This window comes from Macaca nemestrina, chromosome 1 (genome assembly GCF_043159975.1).
Source record: "Macaca nemestrina isolate mMacNem1 chromosome 1, mMacNem.hap1, whole genome shotgun sequence".
In the NCBI taxonomy this organism is placed as follows: domain Eukaryota; kingdom Metazoa; phylum Chordata; class Mammalia; order Primates; family Cercopithecidae; genus Macaca; species Macaca nemestrina.
Window position 1 is genome coordinate 123,672,981 of NC_092125.1, and position 13,260 is coordinate 123,686,240.

At 40.7% G+C, this 13,260-nt stretch overlaps 1 protein-coding gene across 2 annotated transcripts in view; it reads left to right on the forward strand.

The window, feature by feature from the left end:
• The window catches only part of LOC105479283 (sortilin 1), an 85,831-nt gene that overhangs the window by 26,952 nt on the left and 45,619 nt on the right, over positions 1-13,260 (forward strand). For both annotated transcript variants that reach the window (XM_011737242.3, XM_024792062.2), the window contains exons 2-3: positions 1,074-1,133; positions 3,172-3,245. In XM_011737242.3, the coding sequence (XP_011735544.2) occupies positions 1,074-1,133; positions 3,172-3,245 (134 nt within the window). The remainder of the gene's footprint in view (positions 1-1,073; positions 1,134-3,171; positions 3,246-13,260) is intronic.

Here is a 13,260-nt window from a genome sequence, read left to right on the forward strand (position 1 = left end):
CTTAAGAAAAAAGCATAATCATCAACAATTATTAGAAATATATACTGAACTATTAAACTGTCTAAGAAATGGGGCTTGGGTGGTGAACATGTGGCCTGGAAAAGAGAAGGATCTTCACTTTTTGCTATATAGATTCTATATAGTATGTAATTTCTATATGGTTTGAAATTTTTGCCAAGTGCAGTTATTGCCTCTTTGGTTTTTTTTTTTAATCAGTTACAAAAATGATAGAGAACAGAAGATTGTATTAATACATATAATATTAACCTTGAGTATATCTCTATGTGGTAGGATTGTGAATGACTTATTTTTATTATACCTTGTTATAATTGTCTACATCTCTTTTAATGAATATATATTATTGTATAAGTAGAGAAAGGAAGTATTTAAAAAACAAATCCAAAACCACCTACAATGATGATTATAACTATATTTTAACATGCTTACTATATTTTGAGTATAATATACCAGTTTTCCCTTTTTTACCTCCTTACTTTCACTGCAACTCTAGTGAGGTTGTTTTATTATTATCATTATTACTATGGTTATTAAATAAAAAGGTGAAACAAAGACATTTGCTTCTTGCTTCTGCCCCTTGTCATTTTGAGTGAGCTAGCCTAGAAGTAAAAGGAATCCAGTTATGAACTTCTCAGCTATACTGTAAAGGATGCCCAGAAAAATTTAAATTATGCTGATTTGGTTACAATTACGCCTGCCAGTGTGGGCTATGATCTCTTGTTTTAAAGCGTCCTAAAAATACTTTGCTATACCTTTATATTTAGTTCTGTTGGAGAAAGCAATTAGATTATCCCATCTCCCCATCTGGTGCAGTAAAGAAAACTCATCTGCTTGGCTTACTTTGTGTAAAAGAGAATTTAAATTTCCAGGTTATTTGTGATTCATATTAAGTAGTTAAATCCCATCTCTCCCAAATTTTGTACTGGGAATCCATATCCCCTTTATAATTATTAACTTAATTACTCTGAACAGTAATAAAGTTCAGATATTTAAAGAAGCCAAAGATTGAAGGAGAGTAGCTGTCATTTCTAAATTAATTTTTTTTCCCCTTATAGCATGTGTTTGATGATCTCAGAGGCTCAGTATCCTTGTCCTGGGTTGGAGATAGCACTGGGGTAAGTCATATTTTGAGTCTGTTATTTCAACCCAGCAAGAAGATGACAACAGATTTGGGGGGCGGTTAAGCACCTAGTATCATTTCTTCCTGAAACTGTCTTTAGCCTCAATCACAGGAAATGTTTGCAAGACAGACTTTCAGGAAGTTGTAGTTGTGTTGGTTTTGCTTTAGAACTGGGAACGTCTTTTTTTAGGGTGCGGTAGGGACGGAGTTTCACTCTTGTTGCCCAGGCTGGAGTGCAATGGCGCGATCTTGGCTCACTGCAACCTCCGCCTCCCAGGTTCAAGCGATTGTCCTGCCTCAACTTCCCAAGGAGCTGGGATTACAGGCACCCACCACCATGCACAGCTAATTTTTTGTATTTTTAGTGGAGATGGGGTTTCACCATGTTGGGCAGGCTGGTCTCGAACTCCTGACATCAGGTGATCCACATGCCTCAGCCTCCCAAAGTGCTGGGATTACAGGTATGAACCACTGCGCCTGGCCGGGAACATCTTCTGATCACCTTCTTCCACAGTAGGAAGATGGACACCTTTTCAGTCCTTGGTGGCTGCTTAGCATCAAGATGAGCAAGAAGAAAGAGGGAAGAGAGTGCTCTGTATTGAGAAGGGAAGCTCACAATACTTGGGAAAACCCCTATATAGAAACAGAAAATGTCCATTAAAAACATCCTGGCACTTTTCCTCCAAACTGTATTGTTCCTGTGTCCTTTCCCACGGTGTGTTGAGGGACTGTGGTGCCCATGGGCTCATGGTTGTTCATCTGTTGTCCTTGCCCCTACCACAAAGGAGGTACTGTCAGGATTGGGGGACTGGAAGGAGGATCAGTCAGTTCCTTATCCCTCCTGATATACAGCTGGACTTCCACTAGGAGGGCATGCTGAGGATACATTGGCCTCTGGTCTTAAATCAGGACTTGTTGCCTGGCTGTCTTAATATCCTGCTTGAACAAGAGCAGAGGCAACATCTCCTGCCTCCTGGTATTCCATAATGCATGTGTCATTTCATTGAGGCACATGATAATTATATTAGAAGCCTAAAGAAATAAAATATTGGTGCTGAAAAGCAAATTGTAAATTTCTTATTTTGATTAATTTTTAAACTTCTAGTAGAATTTCTTTAAGCATAGCTCAGTTTTTTCTAGAATTTGAGTTGTACCCTAATTCCATGATTTACCCTTTTATCTTAGATAGTTGGTATCTCCAAGATTTCTTTTTTTCTTTTTTTTTTTTTGAGACAGAGTCTCGCTCTGTCACCCAGGCTGGAGTGCAGTGGTGCTATCTTGGCTCACAGCAACGTCCGCCTCCCAGGTTCAGGCAATTCTCATGCCTCAGCCTCCCAAGAAGCTGGGCATGTACCATCATGCCCAGCTAATTTTTGTGTTTTAAGTAGAGACAGGGTTTCACCATGTTAGCCAGGCTGGTCTCAAACTCCTGACCTTAAGTGATCTGCCCACCTCAGCCTCCCAAAGTGCTGTGATTACAGGCATGGGCCACGGTGCCCAGCCATCTTCAAGATTTCTCATATGGCTTTCTGAGACTCCCTAGACTCTTGTAGTAATCCATCCAGAATCATTTCCTCATGCATAGTTTTTGGTAGATAAAGTACTGAAAAAATGAATTTCATGAAGAACCAACAACAAGGAGAAGAAAAAGACAAGACAGACATGACACAGTGACCTCTAGGAGAACACCCACGCTATTCTAGCTTCTATAAGGAGAAAATGGAGAGGGTGCTTGCCTGAGAGTATCTTACAATAGTATGGATACAAAATAGTTAAAGCCTTCTTTTATTTTAATGTGTATTTGAGTAGTCAGCCTCACTGCTTCAATGGAGGCGATGGGGATCACCCCAACAAAATGAGCTGAGGACTTTCTCATCATTCTCAGTCCTAGTACCTAGATCTTTCTAGACTTTGGGGAGTACTACAAAGTAGGGATATCAAAAGTCTTTTAGGTGTTAGCTTAATCTTGAACACATATCAGCATGTGATTGGAGTATCTTTTTGATTTATGGAATGCTTTTTTCTCTCTCCAGGTCATTCTAGTCTTGACTACCTTCCATGTACCACTGGTAATTATGACTTTCGGACAGTCCAAGCTATATCGAAGGTGAGATCAATAACACGCGTTGGAGCATTTGACTAAGTAACATACTGAGAATGTAGATTCTCCCTTTTCTAGACATGATGGCGTGTAACAGTTGATGTAAAAGATCTTCTAGCCATCTTAAGTTTTCACCAGACTGTCACACTTAGCACATGTTGTTGTTGTTGTTTTGAGACAGGGTCTCACTCTGTCTCCCAGGCTGGAGTGCAGTGGCGTCATCTTGGCTCACTGTAACCTCCGCCTCCCAGGCTCAAGCCATCCTCCCACTTCAGCCTCCCAAGTAGCCAGGACTGCAGGCACACGCCACCACGCCCGGCTAATTTTTTGTATTTTTTGTAGAGATGGGGTTTCCCCATGTTGCCTAAGCTTGTACCGAGCTCCTGGGCTCGAGTGATCTGCCTGCCTCAGCCTCCAAAAGTGTTGGGATTACAGGCGGGAGCCACTGTGCCCAGCCCCCAGCACACTTTTTAATGTCTACTTTTTTTTTTTTTTTTTTTTTGAGACAGGGTGTGGCTCTGTCACTCAGGCTGGAGAGCAGTGGCGCAAACACGGCTCATTGCAACCTCTCCCTCCCAGGTTCAAGCCATCCTCCCACCTCAGCCTCCCAAGTAGCTGGGATTACAGGCATGTACCTCCATGCCTGGGTAATTTTTGTATTTTGGATAGACAGGGTTTCACCATGTTGCCCAGGCTGGTATTGAGCGCCTGGGCTCAATCTATCTGCCTACCTCGGCTTCCCAAAGTGCTGGGATTACAAGTGTGAGCCACAGTGCCTGGCCTTAACATCTAATTAGCAACTGAAAGAAGTATGAAAAGGGACCTGGTTCCAAAGAGGTTGGTTTGACCTGACTGAGGGGCAGAACAATAAAGGAAGATGAAGAAAGAGTCTATAGTGCTGTGTGTTTGTGTTCATTTATATGGATATTTATTTGTGGGAAGGTAGTATGGAGTTTAAAAAGTCTTTCTATTAAGTTTGAGCACAAAATGGTTTTTTATATTCCTGAAGTAAAAATCTTCATTGTACTTTCCCAGCAAATATAATTTATACAGCATTTTGAGGCCTAAGCAGATTATTTTTACGTAAGAAGGAGGCTGTCAGGTCAGACCTACCAAAATGCTTTGTAGTGTTCACACTGGTGATAATGATGGTAACTTGTGTTCTGGAACCACAACCTATACTGTGACATTGGTGAAGTCAAAGGTATGACTTGATTAAAAAGCAGGTTCCGTTCCTTAACAGTAAGATCAAGACCAACTAATTCCTAGAGATTGCTGAATGATTGTGTCTTCTCAATCATTTATGTCTGTCTCATTTTCCCCTAGGGACCTAAAGAAATAATGACCTCCCAGCAGATGATATAGAAACTACCCTAGGGTCAGGGTATCTCCCAGGAGTCATGGTACTTTCTCAAGGTTCTTTATTTGACTGCTGTTCTTGGCCCAAGTGGGAGTGAACCCACGTTCAAGCTCTGAAATGGATTAGCCTAACCTCTCTTCCCCATGAGGTATGAACTTTGACTACGTCTCCTGGGCATGGAGCCAGAAGTCTCTGCCCTTCAGTACATTGATGTTGTCCCAGAGAGGCAACAAATACCTTTAGGCCAACAAGGAATTGCTATCTTAGAACTACAATGCAAATTCCATGAAGGCAAGGTTCTTGACTAACTGGGTTCCCCAGAATCTAGCCAAATGCCTAACATGTAGTAGGTAGGCAGTAAATAATAATCAAATAAATGAATAAATGTCTTGGCTTCTTTATAATTTTTTTGGATGGATAATTAAAATTTTTTTTGATACAGGATCGACTATATTTTAGAGTCTTGGTGCTAGAAAGAGCTATAATAGGTGACTTTGTTTATTCAATCAGAACAGTAGTTGAACCATTTTAGATGAAAAGCATCCTATTTGGGGAGAGAAAAATGCGTTTTAAAATGTGTAACTTTGCTTCAGTAACTCTTTCCAGTGTTTAAGAATGTTTGCTCTCATAAATTCCCCTCCTCACAATTGCCCATTCCCCAGCTGGGCATGGTGTCGCACATCTGTGGTCCCAGCTACTTGGGAGACTGAGTTAGGAGCATCTCTTGGGTCCTGGAGGTTGAGGCTGCAGTAGCTATGGTCACATCACTGCACTCCAGCCTGGGTGAGAGAGCGATACCCTTTCTCAAAAAAATAAAGTATCTCCTCATGATAGTTTTTCTTACCAACCTGTGTTTCATTATAAAAGCAGTATAATCATATTATAGGACATTTGAAAATTTTAAAGGAAAGAAAAAAGTTCATACAGCCAAGTGTAATCTTAATTCATTTGTCATTTATTATCTTGACCTTCCCCTTTAATGTTGTATCATATAGTTGTAGAGTATTGGGAGGCAACGTGGAATAGCAAAATGTTGCCAAGCTTTGTTGGCAAGTAGGCTTAGGATTGAATCACAGCACTGTCATTGCAAACAGAATGAACTTGGGAAAGTCATTTAACCTCCTAAGTCTTTTTTATCATCTGTAAAAGGACAATAATAATGCCCACCTCAGAGCTGTTGTGAGGTATGCTCTGCAGTGCCTGGCATGGAGGAATAGCTTGGGTGCTGTTAGCTGCTGCCATGCCAATGACCAGGGATGGCATGTAGCCAGCAGGTACTGGCATTGCTGTACCAGTTGTTAAAATGAATTTGAAGCCTTCCACACCAGTTGCTAAAAAGTGATTGCCTGCCCCCAGATGCCTCCACATCTTCTACAAATGCACACTGTACCCCCTAGCCCCTGCCAACATGCAAATGTTACTAACACCTGGCATTATGACCTACATCCATGCTGATTGGTCAGTACTCATACCTTAACTCTGCTAGTAACCCCTCATTTTTTTAGATTGACATAATTTATCATTGTTCCATTGGACAGTTAGCTTGTAGCTGTTTTTTTCACTAATGCTACTGTGATAAATATCATACACATTTGTGTGATAGGGGATGTTTATTTCCAATTCACTTTTTAGTAGCAAAGGAAAACCTCCGCTCTGATGGATGTCAGCATGTTTTAAAGGCTGTTTGTTAAATGCCTCTTTCTCCAGATTGAATTATTTTCTATACCTAATGCCTCAACAACTTAAGACAATCGAAACCAAAACGAGAACTGATACTGCCATGTCACTGTTTAAATACCACCACCATCAGACTCAGCCTTTTTTCAGCCTGTTTTTGTGTAGTCTTGTGAAAAACCCCGCTTTCCTGGCATATACTTTACTAGAGTGCAATTCTATTTGTTTCTGATATAGTATAATATTACCAGGGTAACATTTTTTTCATATTACCCAGCAGTTTTTTGTTTCTTTTTTTTTTTTTTAACCACATTGACTTTGAATATTAATTATCTCTTCCTTGCCACAAAGTGGCAACTGACTCTGTACCTGCTCCCAGAGTTTAGGCAGAAACTGTAAATATGCCTTGTTGCCTTTCTAACTGGGCTGGCCTGGCCTAAAGTGACTGGCCAACCAAGTCAACCATGTTGAACATGCCAACCAAGAGGCAACTGTTGTTTCCGAAATGAGAAGGTGAAAGACGCAGTTTGATCAAAATGGGTCTTGAGTATGTTGAAGTTGCCCAATTACCACTAAAAGCCCACTGAACCCACTCTGAGGACTTTTCTGTTTTTCACAGCATTGATGATTTTATTATTCATTAGACTATCTTTGCATACTAAATCTTATATGGTTAAAGGTTCATTTGGATTTCAAATAAAAAACAGCAAATCACATGCCACCTGCTCTGTGTATTACAGCATGAAGTCTCACAAGAATAGAAGGAGGTTGTCCCTGTTGATATGCAGAGTTAGAGGGAGTATACTTCTGTCTTTAAGCTGTGAAAAAGAATTATTGAAGGATTTGGGAGATTATATATATGTGTATGTATATGTACACAAATATATGTGTGTGTATGCATATGTTTGTGTGTACATGTATACACACACATATACGTATTTTCCATTTAAAGGAACCGTGTTTATATAGTATTAATTTTGATTTTCTTATAAGGAATATTAGTTTGTATAATGGATTATAAAGTTTGTTTGTCTCGCACATATGAAGTTGAAGAAATAAACTAGCTACAATTAAGATGATAATTTGATTTTTGGTGACTAACAGATATTTTCCATCTTTTTGTTTTATGATGTCTTAAGTCCAGCTTTTCATTGTATAATTTACTTAGTGAAGCAAATGTAGGCATTGTTCTACACCAATATTGTATACCTAATTATTAATATCACAAAGACTGCTGGGCTATTTTATTTCTGGTTTTAATTTCCTATTGAGAGTTGCTCAAATTTTGGGAATCAATAGGGAAATCTATAAGAGGTTTTGCATTAAAATATATTACATAGTCAATGTAAGTTTTTCAGGATGTTACTTGAGTTTTTGTTGTTGTTGTTGTTGTTGTTGAGATGGAGTCTCTCTCTGTTGCCCAGGCTGGAGTGCAGTGGTGCGATCTCGGTTCACTGCAAGCTCCACCTCCCGGGTTCATGCCATTCTCCTGCCTCAGCCTCCCAAGTAGCTGGGACTACAAGCGCCTGCCACCATGCCCATCTAATTTTTTTTTTTATTTTTAGTAGAGACGGGGTTTCACTGTGTTAGCCAGGATGGTCTTGATCTCCTGACCTCATGATCCGCCCACCTCGGCCTCCCAAAGTGCTGGGACTGAGATTTTTAAAAAAGGATAACTTAAAGGTATACAATGCAAAGTGCTGCTAGTGCAGTAAACCAGCGTCTTCAAGGCATCTTGTGTAACAACCTTTTTTATGATATGCTGAGTTCAGTTTTCGCTGCAGTAGATTGTTAACAATGACTGCATATTTCAGTTACAAGGTTGGCATAAATTCCATTTACAACATATATTTTCTTGCTTTTTTTTTTTTTTAAAGAAAAAGTATACTAAAATGTGATGCTGGCATTTTACCTTTAATACAACTTCACTTTTATACACGTCAAGTTGTCAATCAGAGTAAGATGAAGACCCCCAAATACATATTCATGTTCCTTCTGATTAAAAGTTCTGTGATTTTATTTACAATATCTTACTCTCTTTATTTTCCCACTTGTAGTTTCAAAATTTCTACAGAAAACGTGTATCCTTTCCCAATAATGATAAAATACAAAATATTTAAATAAAAACACAAGGTAATATCAGGTAGTGGGGAAAAAAGAGACTGAAATATTGGGAATTAAATTTATTATGAATTCAAATCTTGCCAGTTTTACCCAGCAGTAGTTTCAGGTCCATGATTCTTTTGATACATTTTAATAAACTACATTCTCCCTATTGATCTTTTACCTGGAAATCTCAGTACAGTTGGTTGTCATTATTAGTGATAGTTATGTTCTGTAAAGTTGTCATGAATACTGAATTAGTTAATAGTGAACCATTGCTCCTAGGGGGACATATAGGGTTAGGTTTATGCAAACTTCTGGTCACAGCACTCATTTTCATCAAATGATCAATACATAACTTTGTTTTATGTGTGTTTCTGTTTAAAGATACCTTATTTAATGCGTATTATTGATTCATTAACACTGAATTCATGGCCAATAGCACTACAACTCTTGCCCAAACAAAGCTTGTCTCATATACTCATATTTCCTCCATGAGGCACATCAAAGCCTTCTTGCGTTTAGGAACACTCAACAGCATGTTGACACTGCACTTGGAGGCCATTTAGATAGAAAAAGTACCCCAAAAAAAGCATGAACATGCAAAAACCTAGCACTAAATAGACCGTGAAAAGGACACTTGTTTATAGTGTTAGAACTGAACACAAATCAGCTTGTTTGACCTCAGCTGGGAATGGGTACACTGGGTGACTCACATTTTTGCTGCTCTGTAAATGTCTGTAAATGACTAGCAAGGCACCATGAGTATTGATTTGGGGGTTACAAATAAATTTAAGAAGGTAAACAAATTTACAAATATAGAATCCATGCATAATGAAGATTATATAAGCTTTCTCAATTAGTAAAAACTACAAAACAATAATATTTTTAAGAGTTTGCCATCATCCTTGTTACTTTTATGTTATAATTTATGGTGGCTTAATCATGGCAAAATGAACAAAAGAAAATAGGTAGAAGCAGAAAGAGTTTTGAGGTGCATGCTTGAAAAAGCCTACATAGCTGTTAATGAAACTTAAAGACGATTCCGGTGAAGGCTCAGAAAGAAAAGAGGAGAGCTATAGAGAAAGCTTCCATCTTAGAGAATACCTAAGTAATCCATGGTAGAATATTCATTAAAATGTGGACCACAAAGGCCATTATGATGAGGTTTCTGGCAGAAATGAGGAACATGTTATTGGACAATAGAGAAAAAACAATGCTTGTTATAAAGTGGCAGAGAACTTGGCCAAATTGTGTTCACGTTCTAGTGTTTTGTGGAAAGTACAACTTGCAAGCAATGAAATTGCGTATTTAGCTAAAACAATATCTAAGTAAAATGTTGAAGTTGCAGCTTGGTTCCTCCTGACTGCTGGTAGTAAAATGTGGGAAAAGAGAAATGACTCAAGGACAGAATTATTAAGAAGAAAGCAGTACTTAAATATTTGGAAAATTCTCAGTCTATCTAAATTGCACAAACTGAGAATAATTAGGATGTGGCCGAGTGACCATTTGATAAAGAGATTAGCATGGGTGTGAACTAAGAACTTAATCAGTTACCCCAACAGGAAAACTGCCAGTTTGAACCCAATGAGGAAAGGCTTTCAGATTTTAAGGACCACAGAGCTATTCGATTGCATATGTGCGCTCTTCTTTAAGACAAGGCAGTTCAGGGATCTCCAAGGCTGCCTCCTCAATTTCAAAAGGAGGGACCATCACCCAAAGCCATGGAAAAAAGGCCACCCAGATCCTTGGGGGCCTACCCGCTTTCTGGCAAGGCTGCAGAGCAAGACCACAATCCCAACATGTCTGGGAAGAGGAGGGACCCCCTCCCCAACATTGGACCTGTAGGACCCAGGTTAGAGCCAAAGAGAATTGTTTTCAAGCTTTAATATCTAGGCCGGGTGCAGTGGCTCATGCTTATAATCCCAGCACTTTGGGAGGCTGAGGTGGGAGGATTGCTTGGGGCCAGGAGTTTGAGACCAGCTGGGCAACATAGTGAGACCAATCTCTGCCAAAAAAAAAAAAAAATTGGGTGCGGTGGCACATGACTATAGTCCTAGCTACTTGGGAGGCTAAGGCAGAAGAATTGCTTGAGCTCAGGAGTTCTAGGCTGTAGTGAGCTATGATCACATCATTGCACCCCAACTTGGGTGGCAGAGCAAGACCCTCTATTTACTTAGTTTTGACACAGGGTCTTGCACTGTTGCCCAGGCTGGAGTGCAGTGGCATGATCTCCCAGTAGCTTCGACCTCCTGGGCTCAAGTGATCCTCCTGCCTCAGCTTCCCGAGTGGCTGGGACTACAGGCTGGAAATCACCATGCTCAGCTAATTTTTGTGTATTTTATAGAGATGGGGTTTCACCATGTCGCCCAGGCTGGTCTCAAACTCCTGGCCTCAAGCAGTCCTCCCACCTCAGCCTCCCAAAGTGCTAGGATTACAGGCGTGATCTTAGCACTTTGGGAGGCCGAGGTGGTAGGATGCCCAGCCTTAAGACCTACTCTTTAAAAATAACTAAATAAATATATATCATGAAGTTTGCCTATATTTTAGACTTAGTTGGAATCCCCTTTCATCTTTCCCATTTCCGTTTTTTGGAATGGAAATGTCTATACTGTGCCCGTCCCACCATTGTATTTTGGAAGTGCATAACTTGTTTGGTTTCACAAGTTTCACGGGTCAGGAGTTCAACACCAGCCTGGCCAAGATGGTGAAACCCTGTCTCTACTAAAAATTCAAAAATTAGCCTTTGGGAGGCTAATGTACAAAAATACAAACTGTACAACTGAAGGGCAGTTTGCTTCAGGATGAATCATACCTTCAGTCTCACCTTTGTCTGATATAGATGATACTTAGATGACACTTTCGATTTTAGACTTTAGAATTGATGCTGGAACAAGTTAAGACTTTTAGGCTGGATGCAGTAACTCACGCCTATAATCCCAGCACTTTGGGAGGCCGAGGAGGGCGGATCATCTGAGGTCAGGAGTTTGAGACCAGCCTGGCCAACATGGAGAAACCCTGTCTCTACTGAAAATACAAGAATTAGCTAGGTGTGGTGGCCCATGCCTTTAATCCCAGCTACTCGGGAGGCTGAGGCAGGAGAACCGCTTGAACCTGGGAGGCGGAGGTTGCAGTGAGCTGAGATCCTGCCTTTGCACTCCAGCTCGGGTAACAAGAGCGAAACTCTGTCTCAAAAAAATAAAATAAAATAAAAAGACTTTTGAGGTTGTTGGGATGTAACGAATGTATTTTGCATGTGAGAAGGCCATGAGTTTGGAGGAATGGAGTGGAGGGGCGGGGTGGGGGTGTCAGGATGCTGTATACTGAATGTTTGTGTTCCCTCTGAACTCATATGTTGAAATTTTAACCCCAAGTGCGATGGTATTAGGAGGTGGGACCTGTGGTAAGTGATTAGGTCATAAGGGCAGAACCTTCACCAGTGGGTTTAGTCCCCTTTTAAGAGAGACCCCCGAGAGCTCCCTTGTCCTTTCTGTCATGTACGGTTACAGTGACAAGAGGGCAATCTGTGAAGCAGGAAGCAGACCCTCACCAGACAGCACATCTGCTGGCACCTTCATCTTGGACTTCTTAGCCTCCAGAACTGTGAGAAATGAATTCCTGCTGTTTATAAGCCACCCAGTTTATAGTATTCTCTGATAGTAGCCCAAACTAAAATAAGCTGTATTCCAACTATATTTGTATTTTAGCATTATTGTCTTGAGTTATAAACGTTCGTGTTTACACCATGGATATATGCAAAAATGATCATTTATTTTTTTTTTTTTTTTTGAGATGGAGTCTCGCTCTGTCGCCCAGGCTTGAGTGCAGTGGTGCAGTCTCTGCTCACTGCAAGCTCCGCCTCCCGGGTTCAGGCCATTCTCCTGCTTCAGCCTCCCAAGGTAGCTGGGACTACAGGCGCCCGCCACCGCGCCTGGCTACTTTTTTATATTTTTAGTAGAGACCGGGTTTTACCTGTGTAGCCAGGATGGTCTTGATCTCCTGACCTCAGGTGATCCACCCGCCTCGGCCTCCCAAAGTGCTGGGATTACAGGCGTGAGCCACCGCGCCCGGCCATGATCATTTATTTTCAGTAACCAGAAAGTGGACATTAGTGTTGATGCATAGAATTGTTATTAAAAAGACTTGTTTCTTTTTATTTATTTATTTATTTATTTTTGAGATGGAGTCTCGCTCTGTCGCCCAGGCTGGAGTGCAATGGCATGATCTTGGCTCACTGCAACCTCCACCTCCCGGAGTCAAGCAATTCTCTGCCTCAGCCTCCTGAGTAGCAGGGATTGCAGGCACGTGCCACCACGCCTGGCTAATTTTTGTATTTTTAGTAGAGACGGAGTTTCACCATCTTGGCCAGGCTGGTGTTGAACTCCTGACCTCGTGATCCACCCGCCTCGGCCTCCCAAAGTGCTGGGATTACAGGCGTGAGCCACCGCGCCCAGCCAAAAAGACTTGTTTCTAAAGCAGTTGGTTTCACAGGGTTTTAATTGTTTACCTATCATATGACAGCTGTGCCTAACTGCATTAATTATCATATGGAATTTGAAAATTAGATTTATTTATCAAAGTTGCTTCATTGATTTCCTCTTCATGATGTATGCTGATAGAAAATAAAGTGCTAGGATCAGCCTGTAATCCTAGCACTTTGGGAGGCCGAGGTGGGAGGATTGCTTGAGGCCGGGGGTTTGAGACCATACATATCTTCGTGATATGTATGCTAATAGAAAATAAAGCTACATTTAAATAAAGTATTGTGTTAATAAAATATACCCCTGGGCCCAAAGTGGCCTTGCTAGTACTCTACTTAAGTCCTAGCAGGTTGATGCTAGTTCATTTTCTCCATTTATTTAACTGACTAAAGCACTAGAGTGC